This window comes from Lithobates pipiens, unplaced genomic scaffold (genome assembly GCF_037356315.1).
Source record: "Lithobates pipiens isolate NorthernLeopardFrog02 unplaced genomic scaffold, aLitPip1_a1.2 Scaffold_13, whole genome shotgun sequence".
Taxonomy (NCBI): domain Eukaryota; kingdom Metazoa; phylum Chordata; class Amphibia; order Anura; family Ranidae; genus Lithobates; species Lithobates pipiens.
This window is the reverse complement of record NW_027507718.1, coordinates 62,810,211-62,835,730: the sequence shown is the minus strand read 5'-3', so window position 1 is coordinate 62,835,730 and position 25,520 is coordinate 62,810,211. Positions and strand designations below refer to the sequence as shown.

Sequence of the window (25,520 nt, the reverse complement as noted above, 5' to 3'; positions counted from 1 at the left end):
GCCGGCATGTGGCTCAGCCTCTCAGCGAGCTGCTGAGAGCATGAGCCGGCCGATTCCGCCCCCTCCACAGCCCAGCGCACCACTAAGCATGTGGAGGTAGGGGGGATAGAGCAGAGAGCCGCTGACTGACAGCCACCAGCTCTCTGCTCACAGCTGTGAGAACTGAACAATTGACAGTGTTTGATCGTTCAGTTCTCAGTGTTAGAGCCGGTGGGGGACAAATGCAGCATCCAGCTAGGCAAGTATGATTGTACAGAAACCCATTCCCAAACTTCTCTTTTAAAAATCAATTGATCAAATTGTATGAAACGCTCCATATAACACAATTAGAGCCTAAAAAGTTACCATTTGTCAAAACGGGCCTAAAGGCCTCATATAAACATACAGTCCATAAAGAACCACAAAGATAGGTAAGAGGCATATGTCCAGCAAGAGTTAGGGGGCACCGGTGGGGGCGCATTTTGATAATGCCATAGAAGGGGACTCAATTGTAACCAATATGACCCAGACAAATAAAAAAAACTAGCAAGCACTGATGACCTTCACTCAGCATAGCTGTGTCATCAATCCGCTTATTCAGCTAAAAATTGTTTGGAATCATTCATACTGGAGAACCCAATCCAGTAGAACCATGCATTTCTGAATTTTTCTTGTGTATATTTGATCAAAGTTGTGAGACTTTCAATCTCCCTAATATCCTCTCTTCATTCATTTATGATACATTTGTAGCCTGCATTGAAACAAATGTGTTACATTTTAGCACAGTATTAAAGTAGTATAAAAACCTTCAGTGCGATATTGTTTTCCCTCTGGCACCACATAACTGACAGTAAATAAGGCTTTTTATCCTGCATTTTACTCCATACAGATATACAGTACAGTATCTTCCAGTTTTAGAAGATCTCTGTGCTGTGGCCCTCTCCACTGCGCTTCCTTGACCTTCTGGACAAGAAACTCCCACTGTGTTTAGTTGGGTTGTAATGTCCTGAAACTACATGTGCTGTTCATTAAGCACCAGATCCCCCCCAGTGGCACATGAAAAGGTGATCCCCACCAGGAGTGCGCTCATTGGGGTGGCTCTTTTGGGCCTCCTGGAAAACCCTGCAAGGCAGTGTAGTCAACCTGTAGGCAAAAATGAAATACTGTACACTAATCTTTCACAGGCTACATTTGTTTTACTAATAAAAATGCTAGGGCACTTTTTATACTGCCCATTGCAAAAATGCTGTAAAAACGCATATGTGTTTTTTGCCACATTTTAATAGCAATTTAACTTCATTTTTGTTACGTTTCCAGTGCCTTTTGCATTGTTTTTGATGTGGTTTCCATTCATTTCAACGGGTAGGTGCAATTTTGGTGTCTTTTTTTGTTTTTACCTTTCCAAAAATGCACCAATAAATGCAGCAAGCAGGATTTGTTAAAACGCATCGGATCCTCAGCTGATCAGTGTGAAGAGTCCCATAGGATTTCATGGTCATGCATTTTTTTTTTGTGCCTAAAAGCGGAAGAAAAATGGATTGGCATGAAAGCAGGTAGAATAGGGTATATTGACCAAAGCACAGCACCACATCCCAGATTGAATAGAACAAAAAGAAATAGAGTAATGAAACTTTTAGATGCTGAAAGCTCCTAATGGAATAATATATGACACAGTTAGATATAAAAATAACAAAGTTTTATTAAATGCATAAAAATTTCTTCTATCGTTTAAGACATGTGTAACAAAAAAATGAAACCGCAAACTCTGTAAACAGCCCCTACAACAAGTGAGCAATTTCCTCAATAGTCACAAATGTGTAATCATGAACTATGATAAACACTCAGGACCAGAGTATGAGTGTCTATCATAGTTCATGATTACACATTTGTGACTATTGAGGAAATTGCTCACCTTGTTGTAGGGGCTGTTTACAGGTGTATACAGAGTTTGCTGTTTAATTTTTTTGTTACACATGTCTTAAACGATATAAGACATTTTTATGTATTTAATAAAATGTTGTTACTTTTATACATCACTGTGTCATATATTATTCCATTAGGAGGTTTCAGTATCTAAAAGTCCCATTACTATATTTATTTTTGTTCTATTAGTGTGAAAACAGCCTAACTTTAAAAAAATTTTTTTTTATTATTTTTTTCCCATTTCCCCCTTTCTTATCTGAGCTGTTGAACCAAAAAATGCCAGTAGTTGTATTGATTTGCTGAGCTTAAAGTGACACTAAAGCCGAGTACACACGGGCGGACTGTCTGGCCTACTTAGTCCGCCGAAACACATTTCAGCGGACAGTCCGCTCGTGTGTGGGCTTCAGCGGACTTTTTCAGCGTGCAGTCTGGCAGACTAAGTATTTCGGAATTTCCGTAATACTGTCCGTCGGACTCACATTTCGGCGGACAATCCGCCCGTGTGTGTGCCAGTCCGCCGTACTTTTGAAATGAGCGGACTTTTCCCGCCCGGAGAAAAGTCCGCTCATTTCGAGCGGGTCTCCAGGTAGGCTGGGCCCGCGAGGGAGACGTCGCTGGCCCCGCCGCCTGGTATGAACTTAAAGGGGAACCCCAACGCCGAAAAAAATCGGCGTGGGGGTCCCCCCCAAGTCCACAACAGACCCTTGTCCGAGCACGCTACCCAGCCGGCCAGGAAAGGGGGGCGAGTGAGCGCCCCCCCCCTCCTGAGCCGTACCAGGCCGCGTGCCCTCAACATGGGGGGTGCCTTGGGGAAGGGGGGGCAGCGTGGCCCCCCCCACCCCAAAGCACCTTGTCCCCATGTTGATGAGGACAGGGGCCTCTTCCCGACAACCCTGGTCGTTGGTTGTCGGGGTCTGCGGGCGGGGGGCTTATCGGAATCCGGGAGCCCCCTTTAATAAGGGGGCGCCTGGATACCGGCCCCCCACCCTATGTGAATGAGTATGGGGTACAATGTACCCCTACCCATTCACCTGTAAAATAAAAGTACCAAAAAAAACACAACACACGAGATAAAATACTTTATTGCACAGCTCCGGGGGTCTTCCGTCTTCGGGGGTCTTCTCGCCGGACTCCTCCGCTATCTTCTTGTAGCTCTTTTGCTAGCGGAGGAGTCCGGCTTTCTTCCTCGCTGCCGGCCTCTTCTCCCGACTTCGGGGGTCTTGTCCCCCTCTTCGGTTCTTCTGCCGGGCAACCGCGCCTTCCGCGCCTTATTAAAGGGGGCTCCCGGATTCCGATAAGCCCCCCCCCGCAGACCCCGACAACCAACGGCCAGGGTTGTCGGGAAGAGGCCCTTGTCCTCATCAACATGGGGACAAGGTGCTTTGGGGTGGGGGGGCCGCGCGGCCCCCCCTTCCCCAAGGCACCCCCCCATGTTGAGGGCACGCGGCCTGGTACGGCTCAGGAGGGGGGGGGGGCGCTCGCTCGCCCCCCTTTCCTGGCCGGCCGGGTAGCGTGCTCGGACAAGGGTCTGTTGTGGACTTGGGGGGACTTCGGCGTTGGGGTTCCCCTTTAAGTCCATACCAGGCGGCGGGGCCAGCGGCGTCTCCTTCGCGGGCTCCGCCTGCCTGGAGACCCGCTCGAAATGAGCGGACTTTCCTCCGCGTGTGTGGGCGAGTCCGTTCATTTCAAAAGTAGGGCGGATAGTATGGCGGACTTAGTACGCCGTATTAGTCTGCTCAAAAAGTGGTGTGTGTGGTCAAGTCCGTTCATTCGAAAGTATGACAAACTGTCCGTCGGATTGTCTGACGGACTAAGTTGGCCAGACAGTCCGCCCCGTGTGTACGCGGCTTAAAGCGGGATTCCACTGTCTTGATCGTTTTTTTTTTTTTTGCATACTGACAATCATTATTATAATTAAATCTAACACTTACTTTTTCTTTTTTTCCATCCAGCAGCATGCTATTTTGTCATTAAAAACGATTTTATAAAACCGTCTCCTGACGGTTGTCATTTTGCCTGTGGGCATGTGAAGCCCACAGGCATCCTCTTCCGGGAGAGTGTGCTGGTAAAAGACCAGCATGCACCGCCCGTTCGATTACATCTCGCGCATGCGCAGTCAGCGCTATATCGAGCGCCGTATTCTGCTAACAAAGGGATTCCCAAATCAAATATGGCGCCAAATTACACATGCAATCGCGTCAATTCCGGTTTCGAAATAACGCGATTGTAGCCCTCGGTGATGCCCAAGGCATCCTGGGAAATGGTGACACACTTCTCCCAGGAGCCTTAGCGAGCCGGGCTGCCGAGGGAAGTGACGTTTTTAGCCTGGGCAATGGAAGAGGCAGATTTCGTGGGACCACCTAGCAACCGCAAGAAATAGGTAAGTAAAAAATTTTTTATTAGCCAATTAATTTTATTAAGACCCTTTGCTGCACATACAACTTAGGTTATATTTTTGGTGGCAACACCACTTTAAGGGTTGTTGTTTTTTTTTTTTTAAATAAGAAACATATCATGCTTGCCTCCACTATGCGGCTCGTTTTGCACAGAGTGGCCCTGAACCTGATCTTCTGGGGTCCCTCTGCGGCTCTCACGGCTCCGAACCACATCAGATAACCCCCTAGGAGAAGTACTCTCCTGGGGGGTTACCTTGCAGGCGCGCTTTTGAGTCCAGCATTTGTCGTCCATAGAGGCCGAATGCAGGACTCGACCCCACCCCGCAGAGAGACAGCGCATCCCCGTGGGTCAAGTTCGAGGGGTCAGGTAAGTGAAACGGGGGGGCTAGGGGACCGGTCACTGCCAGGTGTTTTTTCACCTTAATGCATTGGATGCATTAAGGTGGCAAAACACAAACCTTTACAACCCCTTTAAACTGTAAATATAACCCACATTTTCTATTAGTGGAAGGGTTAAACCATTGGGATATTTCCTTTTCGTGTCCAGTCCTGAATGTGCAACAAAAAGTGAGGCCTCTGGAACAGGTGACCCCATTTGAAGGTATCCCCTTACCTCTTTTTATGGTGACAATTGTAACATTCTGCTGCTAGACCAGTCATCACAGCATCTTCTCCCTTATGCTCCAGCAGTCTAAGGTCTACTTACGTCATCATTTCTGTCGCCATATGAGTAATCATCAGGAGAAACAGGGTGGTTGTCTCTCCCCAGCATAGCCACAGACAGCAAGAAAAACTGCTGGTACTAACCTTTCCCCAAACAATCCAAAACTTAAAAAAAAATTGTTTTAGCTAAATATACACTAGAAGAAAATTTTGTACTTCAAAAAAAAAATATTTCTGTCTATAATTTCAGTATGACATTTAGTATTTTTATGGATTTTGTTTGAAATAATTTTAGCAATTTCCACTCAATTTGGAGATAATGTTTCTATTTAAATTGAGATGTGTGAGGAACCCCTATTGCAACATATTCGGCTTAACCCTGACATCAGGGGGCTGGAAACAAGCACATACCACCATAAAATCGCTGCGTATGCAGACGACCTTTTGTTCTATATTTTCGATCCACATACCTCTCTCCCGATCCTCCTATCGGAGATTCACCGATATGGCGATCTATCGGACTTCAAAATCAACCTTCAAAAATCAGAGGCACTTAATGTCTCCCTCCCTCCTAGCCACTGGAATCGCCTTAGCAATCAAGTATTTAGGTACCAAAATTCCCTCAGATCCGAGACTTATCTACCAACTCAACTTTTAGCCTTTACTAAATAGTATTTATCTGGATTTAGACAGATGGAGGAACTTGGCGGTTTCTTGGTTTGGTAGATGCAATGTCTTAAAGATGAACGTTATGCCGCGATTGCTCTACCTCTTACAGACATTGCCAGTGGGGATTCCGCGTAGCTTCTTTGGCAAGCTACATTCGCTCTTTATTAAGTACGTCTGGCAGGGTGGGCCAGCGCGGCTGAAGGGTTCGCTATTACAGAGACCGAAACTTAGAGGGGGGGTTGGGCTTCCTGACCCTGCCCTGTATCACACAGCAGTCCATATGAATAGAGTTGTGGACTGGTGCAGACATTCGCCCCAAAAATTGTGGGTACGACTAGAGCAGGAGTCTATGTCGATTCCCCTGGCGGGGCTACCCTGGAGTGGGTCCCCTTTTTCCAGATTCTCCTCGCCGCACCATTTAATCGAACCCACCATGCGAGCACTCCACAAATATTTCAGAATTGCGGGGACGACCAACTCCCCATCTCCGTTGACGCCCATAATAGGACACCCGGACTTCCCACCAGGAGTATCGGACAGATCATTTAGACTCCAATCGGATCAGAGTTTGGTCAGAGCCTCTACTTTTCTCGGACCCTCGGGGTGGGTTGACCCGGCAAGCGTATATCCTGTCCTTAATTCTTCAATTTTGGGGAAATGGAAGATTACACAACTTGCACACTTCCTCCGATCCCTCCCAGACAGCGGCTGCTTTCACAGACAATTGACTCCCTTTGAGGGCTTATGTTCAGGAGAAGGGCCCATAAGGGGGTCTCTTTCCTACTCCTATAATATTTTACTCGCTCACAAGTCGCACGCTGACCCTCCATACTTGAGGAAGTGGGAAAGGGATCTCCATACCACATTCACGGAGGATCAAAAAAAAGTATTCTCCTGTTTGCGCACAAATCATCCTTGTGTAGCAAATATCAGGAGATAACCTACAAGATTCTGACGCGTTGGTACAGGACTCCATCAGTTCTGGCGTCCATATTTCCAGGCCTTAGCCCCCTATGTTGGAGATGTAACACCCACAATGGCACACTGCTCCACATTTTCTGGGAGTGTCCAGATCTAGCCCAGTTCTGGAGACAGGTCTTGCAGATCATTCACAAAATCACAGATATCTCCTTACAGGATAATCCAGCAGCTATATTCTTAAACCTAACCCCAATGTCATGTAAGCAGTACAGCAAATCCTTATTGAGGCATCTGCTGAGCGCGGCACGGGCTTGCATTCCCAGTGTATGGAAGCAACAGTCTCCACCTACGGTATCTTTGTGGTTCACCAGACTGTGCGATATACAGCGGATGGAGCAACTTACAGCTGCCCTAGGGGACCGTGAGGAAGAACACAATGCACGTTGGACACACTGGGATATGTTCCAATACTCTGACGAATACAAATCTTACATCTGAGGGTCTGATCATGGCCGGGGCTGCGGGCCCTGACGAAGTCTGTCCCCCACCCACCCCTTCCCCTCTTGTGTACCTCCTGCTTCCCTTTTTTTTTTTTCTCTATGTTTCTTATCTCTATCTCTTTTTCTCCTCCTTATGCTAAAATACCCTTGGAATGCGGGAAATCTAGGGCATTACACCACAATCCCAATCCGATGGACTAAGTACCACGTCGGGTGCATTTTCTGAAATACCAGCCCACAAGTAATGATGAGTAGTGGCCTACCACAAGGGCACGGTACCGCCTTGATTGGCAAAAGGTCTACCCCCCCTTTTTCATGTCCCACTCTACCATTCGACGTGGGCCCGGCGGGCCCCCCCCCCCTTTTTTTTTTTTTTTTTTTTTTGGGGGGGGGGGGGGGGGAGGGTGTGAAAGGGGCCTGGATTTATTACAAAAATTTATAAGGGGAGGGAAATGAACATGTCCGACTTCCGGTTACCACGTAGGGTTGATAGCCCTGTGAATATTGGTCTTATTAAGTATTAATTACGGACGTCGATGATCTACTGTCTCTTTGGTTTGGCACAGAAAAATTTTTTTTGTTGGTGAACAATTTGTTATGAAACTGCATTATTTGTACCGCATTCCTTAAATAAAGATTAAAAAAAAAAAAAAAAAAAAATTGAGATGTGTGTTCAGCAACCCTTCTTTTTTTTTTCTTTAATTTATGAATGAACCATTAGTTGATATTATTACAGTCTAGTTAAATGTTGGTGTACTTAACATGCAAGACTGAATCAGTAGGTTTTATTATTGATTTTATTTCTGTAGATGCTGCCTGGTACTGCCAGACCAGGGACACGTGGTGGGCCACAGGGTGCAAGTGGAGTACTTACAGCACAGATAAGAGTAGCAGACCGACCTGTTACTCAGCAAGGCTTGAGTGGAATGAAAACTGGGATAAAAGGTAGAACTGACTTTGTATAAACAACAAAAATGTAGTAGTAATAATAATAGCATTTATAGAAATATTCAAAAAAAAAATAAAAAAAAATAATGTGTGTGTATATATATGTATATAATATATATATTATATGTGTGTGTAACAGCAAAAATAAGTGGACCTGTTGTGTGCTCACATGAGGCAGAGCCAAAAATATAAATAAAATAAAAAATTACGGTAAGTATATGAAAGTAAATTTTCGTTTTCCTGATGCTGAGTCAAGTTCGCACACTACAGATCAGCTCCACTCCTTTATGTGCTGACATGACTCGGAGCCAGGAAAGGAAAATGAAAATTTTCTGTGATTATACAAATCTAACAGCAGAGGGCAACCTTTTTAACAGCAGCGATTTAAAGTGGTATTAAAGCCCTTGTTTTTTTTAAATAACAAACATGTTTTATCTACCTGCTCTGTTGCAGTGGTTTGCACAGAGCAGCCCAGATCTTCCTCTTCTTCCTGCGTCCTTTATTGTTGCGTCAGTTATTTTTATTTTATTTATTTCATGTACTTATATAGCGCTGTCAATTTATGCAGCGCTTTACATATACATTGCACAGTCACATCAGTCCCTACCCTCAAGGAGCTTACAATCTAAAGTCCCTAATAAACATTCATACATACTAAGCACAATTTATACAGAATCCAATTAACCTACCTGCATGTCTTTGGAGTGTGGGAGGAAACCGAAGCACCCAGAGGAAACCCACGCAGGCACAGGGAGAACATGCAAACTCCAGGCAGGTAGTGTCGTGGTTGGGATTCGAACCAGCAACCCATTAGGCCCCTTTCACACTGGGGCGGTGCGGGCGTCGGCGGGGTTACAGCAGGGGTCCTTAACCGTTTGAAGAGCGAGGGCCACTTAAGCAACCTGGTAACCAGTCACGGCCACAATGAGCACACTCTACTCTATGAGCCCACCAATCCTATTCGCCAAGACGGAAGGGGATGGATCCCCATCTGTTTATTTTATTTTTTAGTTATTTTTTTAAGCGGATTGGATTGGAGGTAGGTGGGTGTAAACGGATACAATACCATTTACATCCGTCGCTCTGTTGAGGTGAATGGAGGGTCCGATTGGGTCTGCCTAAAAAAACAGGCGAACCCAATTGAACTGATTGTGTGAAAGGGACCTAAGGCTACTTTCACACTGATGCACAGAAGTTTACTTGGGGTTAGCTGCACTTTGCCATAGAATTCTATAATATCCAGCAGGTGTGGGGGACTTTCTGAAAGCGCACCATACCTGCAGCTAATAATAGAAGTCTATGACTCTGTGCATATAACCCGCAAGGCGCACTGCACCTGCGGATCAGTTTGAAAGCAGTGTATCTAGTGTACCAGTGTAAAGAACAGATATGCCTATTGCTGTTTGATTTTTTCCAAAAGCTGACCTCAATCTTCACTTCTTTCACAGGATTCCTGCTGGCTGCTGCTGTCCCTTAAGGCTGGTATGGCTGGTGGCTGCTGCTGTCCCCCAGGGTGGGAATGGCTGGCAGGTACTGCTGGCTGTCTCCCAGGGCAGGCATGGTTGGCGGCTGCTGGCTGTCCCCAGGGCGGGTATGGCTGGGGTCTGCTGCTAGCTGTTCTACAGGTGGGTATGGCTAGCAGGTACTGCTGGCTGTCCCCAAGGGCAGGTATGGCTGGCTTCTGCTGCTGGCTGTCCCCCAGGGCGGGTATGACTGGGGACTGCTGCTGGCTGTCCCCCAGGGCGGGTATGACTGGGGACTGCTGCTGGCTGTCCCCCAGGGTGGGTATGACTGGGGACTGCTGCTGGCTGTCCCCCAGGGTGGGTATGGCTGGCAGCTGCTGCTGGCTCTCCACCAGAGTGGGTATGACTAGAGGCTGCTGCAGCCTGTCCACTAGGGTGTGTATGGCTGGCAGGTACTGCTGGCTGTCCCTCTGGGTGGGTATGGCAAGTTGATACTGCTGGAAGGTACAGCTGACGGGCATTGCTGGTAGCTTCTGTCTCAGGTGGAGTGCATTTTTAATCACTCGTTCAGGACTATACCGGAAGCATCAGCTCTGATCTCTACTGCAGCTGCATGCTTCCTCTAGCTCTGTTCTTTACACTGATTCCTGGGAGGTTGGCAAATCTGGGCATGGAACAGGAGGCGAGCAGTTGGGGGTGGGCCACATCAGAGGGTACCACACAGCCCAGTGGTTGGGCACCCCTGGGATACAGGTTATTGGTGACTGCTTTGTATTAGGTATTGTTTTAGTTCTTAGATATTGATTTTGAAGCAGTTTGTGAGCTAGTAAAAGTTGATGGAGGTGTCTTCAGTTGTGTTAAGCTTAAAAATTCCTCTTTGCAATAAGGCTGTGCTCACATTGTAATATATTGCAGCTTACCAATCATTAAATGTGTTAGCTGCATTAGTTTTATTTTTTTAGGCATTTTTCCACCTGTCTTTTCACCTTTTCACTTGGTGATCTGGCCGGCAACACACCTCCTGTATTATACAGACACCACTCTAGATGAATATGAACAGGAGGCACATTTAAAAAATGTTAGATGGGATAGCAGATTTAAATAATCTAACAAATTGAAGCCAAACTTCACTGTAATAGCCAAATCAGTTACAGCAAACCTTTTTTTTTTTTTCCCTTTTGCCAAAAAGGATTTACAGTGCATAAATAATAAAAGCTGATCATTTTAGTCACCCGTCAGTGTTAAATAGTTTGTCTCATCCCTGTACCTGCAAGCGAGCCTCTCTGTGGGATCACCACATTAAAATAGAAGAAAGAAAGTCTAAAAAGAAAACTAATGCAGCCACCACATCTAAGAACTGGTAAGCTGCAATATAATGTTTGCTTTTGGGTTTAATACTGCTTAAGCTGCTTGTTTAGGTCAGGGGGCATATGGAAGAGTTACTTATGATACCGCGCTGCTAGACCGGTCATCGTAGCATCTTCTCCCCTATGCTCCAGCAGTCTATGGTCCTCTTACGTTATCAAGACTGATGCAAGGTCTATATCTCTGCATTGGACATGATGATGCAAAGGGACAGTCCACCAGAGAATCGGGTAAGATAATGTGCTTCTTTCTACTCCTCCCTAGAAAAAAATAAGTAGTTAACCCTTGCAGGGCAGGAGTAGTTTTCCCCCAAAAAATCAAAGGGCTTTTTAGGGAATGCTTTATTTACAGTATACTGTATTTGCATATTTTCGCGTTTTTTGTAGTGATGATGACTACCATGACCATGCAAACCTCAAATGTTCCTCCTAATTTTTCTGTCTTTTGTTGTGTTCATTTTTATTTTTACCACTTCTGTGCTCTCTGCAGTACAAAATGTTTTGTGTCAGACTGTATGTAAGTAACAATAATATGAGCCTATAGATATCAGTGCTGATAATAAGGTTTATTTCACTTTTCAGGTCCTCAGAGACAGATTCTGGACAAATCCTACTTTCTTGGGCTGCTTCGGTATGTTGATGACCTTCTGCAATGCGTAATTGCCTATTCAGGACCCCCTATATGTTTCTACATTTGGCAGCTATACAGTTCAGCCAAGTGATTCAGACTCTTTCAAAGAGCGTTTTATCATATCACTGCCACATATAATTAGTAACAACTTCCCAATCAGCAGTTCTAGTGTCACCTTCCAATTAGAAGTTCCGTAAAGATCACTTTCTGAAGCTGACATTTGCTTTTGTTTAAGTGTTATGATTCCTGTCCTGATATTTGAAACATGATTTGTAATTCCCTGCAAGAATTGTATTACTCTTCAAATGTAAACCGGATTACAAACATGGCATTACAGGGCTGAAAATGCTGCAGGGCTCACCATGGTGGTAATAAGACTTTGATAAGCCTGGACTACCATGTGAGCATTGATGGTGAAATTGGAAGCCACATATAAGTATAGAGGGGGTCATGCCTGCCAGCTAATAGCTATCTAGGGTAAGATCAGTTTGGTAGGTCAGGAAATCTGCAGAGCTGATTTTGTAAGTTTAACCCGTGCTCTTCTGAACTTGGTGTATTTGGTATATACAGTATATATACCACCCTAAAGATAACAGCTGCTGAATTCTGCAGAATGCTCCATATGCATGAAAATTTTCCTCCAATGTCTATGTGAAGCTTGCATAGAGGAAGATATCAATTTTCCTATAAAATTCCATGTATGTATGTGCATTTGATAATGGTGAAATTTACCTCCTCATTATGACATTCTGTCTTTATATATGGATATATATCACAGGCTTTCTTCTTTGCTTCCTGAAAGTCTTCAGGCATATATATAAAGCTAGGTTTTTTTTTTTTGTGTATAACATTAATCATTTAGTCAGTGGCGGCTTGTCTATAAAGGGTGCAGGGGCGCCGCCCCCCTGTCCATGCATCCAGCCCCCTAATCTACATGTGGGGAGCCGGGCTCATGGATTCCAATTGTGTGTGTTAATTTTTTTTAAGCATGTGATTAGAGCCTGAGGCTCTAATTGGCTTTAAAAAAGGGTGGGCTGTGCCCTGAGCCCACCCAGTTGTGTGACAATAGCGAATGAATATTCACTATTTTCACACTTATTTTTCCTCCTGGTCATTTAGGAAGCAGGAGGAACATGATTGGCCAAGAGAAGAAGCGATCCTATTGGCCGGTACCGAGGGGCAGGGGGGATGTACGGTCATCAGAGCGATCTTTCTGCTCTGCATCATCGCCAACCAACTTATTTAAAAAAAAATCCTTTAGGTGCTCTGATTTCTGCCGCCATGTGGGGTGGTTGGGGTGGTTTGTTATGGTGGTTTTGTAATTTTTGTCAAAAACATGGTATGTGCAGATTTCTGCCAGTCACAGGCTGTGTCATGCCCCTCCAGAGTGTTTCTTAGAATAAGAGGGAGGTGAAGCCTTCATCAATCTACATGTAATATCCCACTCACCTGGTGTTTAGCTGGTTAGTGGGCATGGAGGAGGAGGGAGTGAGTTGGCTGTCGCCACTGTGCATAGGCCCACATGTGTTACTATAGTCACATGGTCTGCTCAGATGTGATAGCGTAGAAACTCCCTGAAAACTGAGCATGTGCAGAGTTGCAACCACAGCTGCAAAATCCCTAGCTGCATTGGGGACAGGAACAGAAGGTGGAGATTGAGAGCAGCAGGATCAACCAGGTTTTTTGTAGAATACAGAAAACGAATCCCATAGTGTCTGAATGCGTATCAACAGCATGTACTTTAATACACCATTTATTAATTTTTTTTTTTTTATGATGTGGGTTTAGTGACACTTCAACATTCTCGCAGTAAGGGGCATTTTACATTTGGACCTAAAAAATTGTACTGCAGTCACAAAGGGGGTTATGTATGAAATAAGAAACCATCGAAGTAGATCTTGATAGACATGGCATTTTATACAACAATGTTGCTGCTGAAAATTGGGATCCATTTCTATTGATTCTGTCTTATCCTCTGTAACCCCTCTTTCTAAACCTTTAGGAGTAAATTGAACGAGCTTACAACCGAATTGGCAAAGCTGAAGAAAGAAATTGATACATATAATCAAGAGAATTCAGTATTTTTGTCATATGAGAAAAAGTAAGTTATTGTTTAAGATCATTTGTTGTATAGTGTGATAGCTTCAATTCCTGCATAATAAAGGTACAATGTAAAAAAACAAACAAACATGTTATACTTGCCTGCTCTGTGCAATAGTTTTGCACAAAGCAGCCCTGATCCTCTTCTCGCATCCCCTGCCGACGTGTCAGGGCCTGGACTTGAACCTGGGACCCCTGCTTTGTCTTGAATCTTGAACCCTTTGCTTCTCCCTTGGACTTCCTGATTTAAGCCATGCCTCTGCACTCCCTGATTTGCCAGATTATTGTGCTCCTCCCAGCCTAGATCTCACTTTTGTCCCCCCCTCTGCCGTCCATATCTTCGCTACCACTCGTGACCGACTTTTGGCTTGTTCCTCAACTACGCTTCTGCTTAATCCCAACCTGCAACTATTCATTACCAACCTTTGGCTTGTTCCTCAACTACACTTCTGCTTGATCCTTACCTGCTATATCTGTTACTGGACCCCAGTTTGCTCACCTCCTGGTGGGGCGATCCTGAGGCCCGGGACCTGGTACTAACACGCAGCAAAATAGTATTTACTAAAGTAAATAATAAAGTAGTATTTAGACGCCATACCTGAGGTGAACCCGTGTCATCAGCCAGGGTGACCTGCGTTTATATCTGTCCCACTTGTCTGTGAGTGCTGCTCCACTGCTATAGCTACTGGCCTCTGAGCCTGATTCCAGACTGCGACACAGTGATCCTGGGTCCTCCTCCCTGCTGAGTGCTGCCATAGCAAGCCACTTGCTATGAGGGAAGTCGTGTGGCCTCAGCCCCACCCCTGCTCCCTCCTCACTGGCTTTGATTGACAGCAGCATGAGCCAATGACTCCCATTGCTGCCTCTCTGCCCAATGAAGAGAGAGAGCTGGGAGAGACGCTACTCTTGTGCACATTGCTAGATCAAGATCAGGTTCAGGTAAGTATTTAGGGGGGCTGGGGAAAGGGGGATGCTGCCTGCAGAAGGTTCTTAACCTTAATGCATAGAATGCATTCGGGTAAAAAAACTTTGTACCTTTTTAGAACCACTTTAAGAAATTCTTCATACAGTGCATTTGCAAATCTTGTGTCTTGTGTCTTAATATTCAATCTTACCAACTATGTAGCTATTATTGTTGGATGTCTTACAGTACTGTAACAATATTGGTAGTTTGTACTGAAAACTGGCATTAAATGTATTTAATGTTTCCTTGACAAATTTGTTTATTGGTTTTGAGCAAATAAGATGTTAACAGGCAACAACCAACAAATATATTGGTATAGAAGTGGTTGGAAAAGCATCCCGTTACAATGACTTAGAAAGTGACAGTGAGAATTGGTACAAAGTATAATACACTAGGAGTCCATAATAATAATATTAATAATAATAATAATAATGGAAAATTGGAATATTGAAAATGGAATATTGAAAATAATCAGTTGGACCCTGTAGAGATATAAATCAAAAGGTAAAAAAGGGGGATGCTTATGAATGCAAGTCCGCTTTCTAATAGCTAAAATTCTTGCAATCCAGTCATAAACCAATGAAACTGATGCAGGTAATTGTGTATAGAGAAAACAAAAATCCGTATAAATACCAAGAATGATAACAGATGTAAAGAAAAAAGTAATGGGGAGAGGAAAAGAAAAGGGGTAACAGACCGTAGAGTGAAAAAGGTGGTGAACGGGAACCTGGAGGTAGCCCAAAGGAAGACAGGAGTGAGAGAAAGGTAAAGAGTGAAGTGAGAATGGAGAATAACTTCCAAGGAGGTAGTGCAATTCCAGATGCTGAAAGATCAAGAGGTAGGGAATGATAGAAGGGGTTACCAAGACATTAACACAGAGTCATCGAAATTTGGAAGCAAGCATTGCTTGCATGTTTCGTTTCCATTAGGAAAATGTCTTGCCCAGCCAGTGTAAATTAAAAATGATCTAAAGTGTCAATTTGAATAGTTAAAGTCCAGTTTCTGAAGTTCTCATGCACACAGGGCATTTTAAAAAAACGAGCTGCAAAGCCAATACCGACGCTAGGAAAAGGTGGCTGTAAGAACCCGTTTTTAGTATCGCTTTGCATTGGCGTTAATGTGCGTTAAGCAGCATTTCTCTGCCCTCTTCTATTTTACACTCCTAAATCCAATTACTACAGCTTAAAAACGCTTACCGTGGCTTAACGCTGTATACATTGTTAACATGAGTTTAGCAGCGTCAAGCGTTCTTTACAGCTGTAATGCTGCTGTTCCAGAATGCACTGGCCCCGGGTTTTTTTACAGCTTGAAAACGCATATGCCACTTACAGCTCCTAAAAGCCTATGTGTGCATGGAAAGATAGACTAACACGGAGAGGCGTTTTTTAAGCTGTAAAAAAAAAAAACTGCATGTGCAAGAGGCCTTAACCAAGAGCTTGACACATCTTTTTTTCTGCAAAAATACTGCTGTCTTCTAGGACAGTTAAATACATGTCCTGTGTGCATGGGGCCTAAATTTTAAGCTGGCTCCCACAGGATCTTATACTTTCTATCCCAACATTCCTTCGCCTAAGAGAGGAAGCCCAGTGGGAACCGAGTCTGTGGTTCCTTGGGGGATAATTGCCAAGCACCAGCACTGCCATGAGTCACATGATTCTCTATACCAGGGGTCTCCAAACTTTCTGAACAAAGGGCCAATTTACTGTCCTTCGGACATTGTGAGTAGAAAATGGTGTCAGTGGGAGGAATAGGGCTCTGCATTTGGTGTCAGTGGGAGGAATAGTGTCCCATAATTGGTGCCAGTGAGAAGAATAGTGCCCCATTGTTGGTGTCAGTGAGATTAAAGAATGCCCCATCATTGATATCAGTGGGAGGAATAGTGCCCCATCATTGGTGGTGTCAGGTGGAAGGAATAGTGCCCCACACCATTGTGACAATACTGAAGAAATTACACTTTACTACAATATAAAATAGTGAGTGTACAGCTTGTATAACAGTTGTAAATTTTCTGTCCCCTCAAAATAACTCAACATACAGCCATTAATGTCTAAACCGCTAGCAACAAAAGTGAGTACACCCCTAGGAGAAAATGTCCAAATTGGGAACAGTTAGCCATTTTCCTTCCCCGGTGTCAAGTGACTTGTTAGTGTTACAAGGTTTCAGGTGTGAAAGGGGAGCAGGTGTGTTAAATTTGGTCTCGCTTTCTCATACTGGTCACTGTAAGGTCAACATGGCACCTTATGGCAAAGAACTCTCTGAAGATCTAAAAAAAAAAAGTTGTTGCTCTACATAAAGATGGCCTAGGCAATAAGAAGATTGCCAAGACCCTGAAACTGAGCTGCAGTATGGTGGCCAAGACCATATAGCCGTTTAACAGGACAGGTTTCACTCAGAACAGGCCTTGCCATGGTCGAACAAAGAAGTTCACTGCACATGCTCAGCGTCATATCCAGAGGTTATCTGTGGGAAATAGACTTATGAGTACTGCCAGCATTGCCGAAGAGGTTGAAGGGGTGGGGGGGTCAGCCTGTCAGTGCTCAGACCATATGCCGCACGCTGCATCAAATTGGTCTGCATGGATGTCATCCCAGAAGGAAGCCTCTTCTAAAGATGATGCACAAGAAAGCCTGCAAACAGTTTGCTGAAGACAAGACTAAGGATATGGATTATTGGAACCATGCCCTGTGGTCTGATGAGACCAAGATAAACTTATTTGGTTCGGATGGTGAGGAGTACATAGACAAGTGTGTCTTGCCTACAGTCAAGCATGGTGGTGGGAGTGTCATGGTCTGGGGCTGCATGAGTGCTACCAGCACTGGGGAGCTACAGTTCATTGAAGGAACCATGAATGGCAACCTGCACTGTGACATACTGAAGCAGAGCATGATCCCCTCCCTTTGGAGACTGGGCCGCAGAGCATTATTCAAACATAAGGACCCCAAACACAACTCCAAGACCACCACTGCCTTGCTAAAGAAACTGCGGGTAAAGGTGATGGACTGGCCAAGCATATCTCCAGACCTAACCCCTATTGAGCATCTGTGGGGCATCCTCAAACGGAAGGTGGAGGTGCTCAAGGTCTCCAACATCCACCAGCTCCATGATGTTGTCGTGGAGGAGTGGAAGAGGACTCCGGTGGCAACCTGTGAAGCTCTAGTGAACTCCATACCCTTTACAACCACTTTTGCCTACAGGTAAGCCTATAATAAGGCTTGCCTTTAGGTCCTGTGAATTTCTCGTAAACGGTTTAGGAGATATTCACTGTATAGGCATGTGCCAGCAGCTCGTACGTGCCGTTTCTTCAGCTACTGTACCGTTACCTTCAGCTCCCGCGTGCATGTGCAGGAGTGTCATCATTGCTGCTCCAGCAAATCACAGTGCCATATCCTACGAATCCGGAAGTAACATTCCAGAGACATGACGCCATCACAGAGGTGTATGGAGATCCAGGAAATAGCTTTGTTCCAAGGTAAGTATTTCGTAATGAGCTAGTATGCGATGCATACTAGCTCATTATGCCTTTTGTCTTGCAGGTTTTATTTTTTTCTAGGGTTTGCAACCACTTTAAGGCAGTGCTGGAAAATAATGGTGGCCACACAAAATATTGACACTTTGGGCCCAATTTGGACATTTTCACTTAGGGGTGTGCTCACTTTTGTTGCCAGCGGTTTAGACATTAATGGCTGTGTGTTGAGTTATTTTGAGGGGACAGCAAATGTACACTGTTATACAAGCTGTACACTCACTACTTTACATTGTAGCAAAGTGTCATTTCTTCAGTGTTGTCACATGAAAAGATATAATAAAATATTTACAATGTGAGGGGTGCACTCACTTTTGTAAAATACTTGTATGTGCTGGTATGTGGCATTTCAGTTACCTGTTACTATTTCCTTACATGGGCAAAGTATACATTCGCTTTTAAAAATGACATCTCTTCTGCATTCTGTAATTGGTCTGACAAAGAGAGTATTGTTCCTTGAAAGTCTCTACAGTCATTTACATTACTATTATAGTTATTATCCTCCATTGCTTCTGTTGTTTTTTCCAAAAGTGCTCATATTTTTATGGCTAATATAGTGCAACGCTTCATATATTTTATCTTGCTAGCTGTTTTCCGTGTTCCACATAAGTTCAAGCAGTTTGCTTTACTTGGCTGCTGTAGATTTAAACTTGTCTTTGTAAATATCTTATTGTAAATATTTGTTCTGTCCTTAGAGCCGAAGAACTTGCTCATGAAATTAAGGAGCAACAGGGACAGCTTGCAGACTACAACATGGTATATTTTGATGAATTAACAGTTTGTAACTGTGAAACAAGTATATGAACATGCCATTAGACAAAGTTATTGCAAAGAAATCCTCCAGATCCAGTTGCCACACATATTTTATCAATGAATGGAAAATGGTTCTGGACAGCCGCACTCCAAAAAAAGCCTTTTATTCAAAAAAACACGAAATCCAAAATTACATGTCACAGTAGACAAGAAACTGACACGTTTTGCACTACACACAGTGCTTAGTCATAGCTATGACTAAGCACTGTGTGTAGTGAGAAACGCGTCAGTTTCTTGTTCTGCTGTGACATGTAATTTTGGATTTCGTGTTTTTTTTTGAGTGCGGCTGTCCAGAATCATTTTTCTTTCATTACTATATGCATTGCCGGCACCTGTGGCTTCTCTAACTGGGTGAATAACATTTTTATCAGATGATCCTCCTGGAGCGGTGACACTCCCTTACGCATATTTTATCCCATGATTTAAAGGATTCGTTCTTTTATTATTTATTTTTTCTTGAAAAAAAATAGCATTTTCTTTTCTTACATCAGGGGACACAGAGCCATAGTAATAACTATGTGGTTATATCGGCATATCAGGTGCTGGACACTGGCACGCCCCTTAAGGCGGGAACTTCCCCCATGTAACCCCTCCCATTACTGGGAGTCCTCAGTTTTTTCGCCAGCGTCTAAGGTGTTGGGCACGTGTAAGGATGTGTGTACTGAGCTCCACGGGCAGTAATCCTTTGAGAGCCAGCCATCCTGACCGGATCTGTTCTGATATCTCCATAATGGACTAAATGAACGGTACCCGGGCCTCGTCATCCGAAGACACGAGGTTTTGCTTGCGAATGCTTTTAAGCTGGGCCCTGGGATCCAGTACTTTTTGGTAGTAAGGCCAATAAAAGTTTACTGGCAGGGTCTTCTCGCAGGTCTGGTATTGCGGGATTACCTGAGTTTACCCCTGTTCCTGAAGGTTTCCTTTCAAGGTCTCGGAGCCTACCGTGAAGGGCAAAGATTGATTTTTTTTTATCTCTGATAAACCCTGCTGCGAGAAAGGTAGGGGAGATTTTCTCAGAAATGTCTCCTTCCTTGTTTGTGTTGTCATGTCATGTCTATGTGTCACCACTGGAGACTGTATTGAGCACTCACCATTCTGACGCTAGAAACAGCAGAAGCTCCACCAGCTCAGACCCTCAGGTATGAAGGGGGGTCTGATCACTTCCTGGGCCCCCATATTGGCGATTTTGATCTATTTGAATGCCAGCCAGCTGCCTCTTTTTCCTTTTAAAAAAAATAAATAAATATTTTTTGGGCAAGTCGCGGAACCCCCCCCTGCTGCCGCCATGATGCCGGTGCTCACGCGGGAGATTTGCTTCCCTGTTTGAAACAGGAAGGGGGGCGCGCGCGTCTACGCGTGAGGGCATGGCTAAACAGCGTCAGATGGCAGAAACAAGTGTAGGAAGTAGTTAGAGCTCTGCAAGAGAAGCTACTTCCTGGTGGTGGAGGGACAGAGCAGAGTGGTTGCTGGTCAGGTTTGGTGACACAGGCATTTTCCTTTTGGCAACATTGTACTGTATAGCTAGGACTAATAGAAGTTATTGTAGTGTACTATAGCCTAGCAAGTGAAACATTATTTTGCTGGTACTGCCTCTGCTTTGTACTGTAAGCTATGAGTGACAAAGGGACCAGGAACCCCTCTAAGGGATCTAAGGGGTCAGTGGTATACAACAAACTAAAAACCCTTCCAAAAGAATGTTCTCCCCTGAGAGGTAAAAAGAAAGATACGGCCAATCAGATGAAGCCGTCAAGGGTAGAACACTTCTGTCCCTGTGTATAATTACTGTAAATCTAAAATCGGGTAAAGATCTATTAAAACCAGATTCTTATCATCCTGTTTCTCTACTTACCTCTGATGTTAAGATTTTAGCCAAGGTACTTGCAAATAGACTATCTATTTATATTAACACTTTAGTTCATAAGGACCAAACAGGGTTTATCGCCACTAGAGCAGCCTCAATAAATATTTGCAGACTTTTCTTGAACATGAAATTACCTAGGGATAATTTGCAGGATGGTAAATGAGTCCTGCAAGCTGCATCTTTGAAAACAATGGGGCAGCGCTGACAAACAGCCGGCATAGCGCCACTGTCGCGGTTTTAACCCTTTTTTAGCCATTAGCGGAGGTTAAACCTGCTCCGCTAGCAGCCGAATAGTGCCGCTAAAACGACGGTAAACCAGCGCTAAAAATAGCACCGCTTTACCACTGACGCTCGCCCGCCCCAGTGTGAAAGTAGCCTTAAAGTGGAAGTAAACCCATAGATTTAAACAGTTAAAAAAAAAAGGCATGCCAGGAATGCTAACTGCACATTGGCTGTGCTCTCAGCCAAACTATCAAACCATCCAATGGCTGGTGTCATAATGAATCAGATGTGCAGCACCATAGCAGTTGAAGATTAAACAGAGGCAAAGATGGCAGCTTCCTTGGCTGAAAACGATAGGGGAGTTTACTTCCACTTTAAGATATATAATGAAATAATTTCAGAAGGATACTTTAAAATTCTTTACTCAAATAATGGCAGAATATGAAATCCCAAAGAATAGTTTTTTTTCAGTACCTCCAGCTTGGGCATACTATAAACGCACAGTTCCGTTCCTGTGAATTAAAATTTAAATAAGTCAATAATAATTTTGTTATAAGATCCTAAGATACATGAAAAAAGGACTTGTATCATGATTATATGGGGGGTATTCAACAAATTTCAAGATTCAGTTGTCATTCCATCAAGGGCTCATTGGGCATGAGATTTGCGTCCAATATCAGATGATCAATGGTCAATGGCCTTATCTACCTGACGTATCTTTAGCTACCACGTAAGTTAACACTATTATTTATTTTGCATAGGGTGTATCATACTCCTGAGAAATTATTCAAATGGAAACGAAGGGACTCCCTGTCCTCGATGTAAGGGAGAACCTGCGAATCTCATTCATGTGTTATGGAATTGTTCCAAACTCCACCGGTATTGGTGGGGGGCAGGGGTCAAGTTCTGGGGAAAAAAGTGTGGGAACTCCCACCCAAGATCCACTCGCCCACCCAAAAAAAAAGAAATGATACGCTCATATGCACAAACGCTTCAAAAGTGGTATTTTTCATCCAGTCTTCGTATTGTGTGTATGAAGCGTAACTGTTAGTACATAGAAAACAAACACAATTCTCAATAAACTTAAATACGGTAATTCTCTGTATAATCAGCATTCATTTAATTGTGCTTCCATGCAAATGTGAACATCATGTTCTGATTTTTATTGGGGAATTTTATTTTGTATATAGAGTGTTTATGTGGTGAGTTTACACTTTTCATTGAACAGAGTTTGGATTACACAGGGTTAAACAGAAAGGTCATAAATTAACTGCACATTATCTGGATAGAATGCTTGGGGAGATAGTGATGTGTTCCTGCTTAGGAGATGTATGTTACGTTGGGGGGCTGCAAACTCTGCAGGGCTCCAACACACACTCGCTGCTATTCCAATCCTTTACATATTTCCACATAAACTTCCCTCCTGGCATTAAACTTTGCCAGGTATTGTGCTCAGCTTACCACCCCAAACTGATGTTCCTCCCTCAGCTCACCTCTCTCCCTGCATGTCCTGTGAGCAGAATAGCTGTGCTCTTCCTCTGGGTTCTCTCATTATATGGCAATGAAGATAGAGGAGGGGGGGGGGGATTCAGCGGGACACACAGAGCAAGTATGCAGGAGACTGGGGGAGGGGGGGAGATGAGACAGAAAATCAGGAGGGGCCGGCGGGGAGGAGTGCATCACAAGAGGTCTGACTAAATACAATCTCTTAGCAGCAGGGGCCTGATCTACCCATCAGCTAGCTGTGATTGACAGGTTGATCGACGCGGAAGCTGTCATGGGGTCCCCTACTGGCAATGCCTGAATGGTCAGGTATGCGACACTTACTATTGCGAGCTGTTGTAGCACCTGCCACACAGCTCGCATACTTCAAAGTCTTGCAGGACACGGCTGCTAAGGGGAACTGAGTTCCTGTTGTGGAAAAAGTACAGGAAGTCCGTTCCCATGCGTTCCCGCAGGACTTGAGCCCTGGTGGGGGCTAATAGAGACCATTAATAGCTTGTTAGGAATAGAGTTGCCACTGGATCCTGGTTTGTGCCTGCTAAACATGATGGAAAAATCTTGCATCTATAATGGTGATTATATTACAATATTAAGCAGCCTGTTTCAGGCGTGTAAATTAATAGCTTAGAAATGGATCTTGATATACCCCCCATCAGTGGAGGATTGGAGAATTGGAGAACACAAATAAGGGAAAGTGTGTTAAAAAAAAGAAGTATGTGTTTTTGCATCAAGGCTGCTCAGGGAAGTTCGAGACTATATGGAGAAGGTGGCTAGTTTATTTTGGCCCGGATATGGAAGGTGGATCATAATAAGCAAGGGCTTAGAGGGGAGAGGGAGAGATTTGTTGAACTAGTCGTGTGTTTTTTTTTTTTTTGTGTGTGTCCTTTGTTTATTTGCTTGTATCCGTATCTGGATTGTATGTATGAAATGTATTGTACATTTGTGCCTGTAAAAAATAAATAAAAATAAAAATCTAAAAAAGTTATTGGATTAAAAAAAACTGGGGTATGTAAACTTTTGAGCAGGGTCATTTGGGTAGTTTCTGTTTTCATTATGATTTAAAAAGAGTAAACACAGTTGGTTGGTAATAAATGACTTCAGCCAAACACTAACCATGCGTGAAAGAAAAGTTTTTGTGTTGTCATTCATATTTGCTGAAAAATGCCCATGAAATCATAAATTCTGCCAGGGTATGTAAACTTATGAGCACAATTGTAATTATGACTTGTCTGGTCATGCAGCTCTCCGTTAGTAAGTACTCACACTTCATTAATATTCACGGGCTACTGTTATGTCTCAAGAAGCCTTGCTGAACCTTCAGCCCACATGGTAAAAAAATGGCCGCCCTTCTACTACCTGCCTATACAGAAATAGGACATACTGAGCGAAACCCATGCCCTCTAGTGGCTGGAGGAGAAACTGCAGCCCAACACTTCCTGAGACATACACAGAGCATGATCAAACAGCACACTACTCCCAGTGGCCACTGTGAGAAAGACCATAGTCAGATCCTTTCTCTTTAAAAAAAAACCTGTAAAATGCAGACTTACCATTCCTGCTGCAGGACTCTGAGTCAAAACAGGAGTCAAACTATCACCCATCACAGTGGGCTCTGTCATAAAACCTTCAGGAACTAGGTCCCCCTTAATCTGGGGTCCACTCCCCTGGACCTGTATAGCACTCTGCAGTCTGAGCCACCTTGGTCAGAACAAACACTACACAGGGTTCCATTACGTGGGGGCCAGTGCCATAAGGCTGCATTACAAGCAAACCCTAAGGAGTCATCTCTCCTATCCAAAGAGGTTTGGGTACCATCCATCTTCGTTGACTGTTTTTTTTTTAGAATGGATCCGAATGAAGTCTTTCATTCTCAGTAGAACCGTTCCAGACCTCCAAGTATGCTCCAAGAGCACTGACTACCACCTTACAGACACTGGCAAAAAACTGAAGCACTTCCTGTAAAGGAGTGGTTATATATGGAGGACTTCCTGTTTGATTGATCTACCAGTGTCCAGTCACCTATATGTGGCGTATAACCCAAATAGTTATGAATATAACCTGCTCTGTGTCCTGTGATGTACAATTAAAGAAAAGAAGGTTAAAAAAAGTATAGAGTGTATAGTAGAGCATGTTTTTATCTTTGAATGCAAAACATAGTCAACAAACTTATCCTTTTTTTTAAAAAAACATGTATGGACTGAGATGCTATTTGATCATTTGCAGCCATATAATATTTAGTCTTATTTTTTGAAATTTTTTAGCTGGTTGACAAACTGAATACAAACACGGATATGGAAGATGTGCTGCATGAATACAATATAGTAAGTTATGCTAACGGCAACCATTTACTTTTATTTATACTTTAATCTCCTGTCAATATACCCCACTATTAATGTACCACAGGGTTGTACAAATGCTGGTTTTCAAGTCATCATAGTTACTGAAAAAAGTCCTATGACAACAGGGATGTCATGGCCATAAAGTAATACTAAACAATATCTGTATTCTCCAAAAATAATCCATACATATCTACAACTTTTCATGTAATCTATTTTTCTTGAAGTCATTCCTGTGTTTTTCTGCCTCCTTCATGAGTTTCCTTTTTCCCATCACTTCTGTTTGGAATGAGCAGTGCACTTAATTTGCGGTCATGTATACTGCTCTATACACACTACAAATCCCATAGTCCCCTATCCGACGGGAGTGAACAAGAGAGCGTGCCTCCATTCCTACTTACAGTGGGACCATGAAGATTGAACGTAGCCACCCTCTAATGGGAAGTCAGATCACAGCACCAAAAAGAACGACTTTGGGAATTTAGAGTAGGCTCAGAGAAATACAAGGTATTAGTAAGGAATTCATACTTGAATAGCTTTTATTTCAGTTTAGTGTCACTGTAACTTTTTCCATTTGTTGGTTGATGACTTAATTTCTCCTGCTCTCTAGCTCCCTTGTCAACTCCTCCCATGCTCGTCTCCAGGATTGCTCCAGAGCTTCTCCCATTCTTTGGAATTCCCTACCCCAATCTGTCCGACTGTCCATCTTTAGACGATCCCTGAAAACCCTTCTCTTCAAAG

General features: G+C 43.8%; 1 protein-coding gene across 1 annotated transcript in view; it reads left to right on the top strand.

Moving 5' to 3' along the window:
* Positions 1 to 25,520, top strand: part of IFT74 (intraflagellar transport 74) — a 176,534-nt gene that overhangs the window by 6,536 nt on the left and 144,478 nt on the right. Inside the window, exons 3-7 of the mRNA XM_077475147.1 lie at positions 7,861 to 7,996; positions 11,409 to 11,457; positions 13,460 to 13,558; positions 18,740 to 18,800; positions 24,705 to 24,764. Coding sequence (XP_077331273.1) covers positions 7,861 to 7,996; positions 11,409 to 11,457; positions 13,460 to 13,558; positions 18,740 to 18,800; positions 24,705 to 24,764 — 405 coding nt within the window. The remainder of the gene's footprint in view (positions 1 to 7,860; positions 7,997 to 11,408; positions 11,458 to 13,459; positions 13,559 to 18,739; positions 18,801 to 24,704; positions 24,765 to 25,520) is intronic.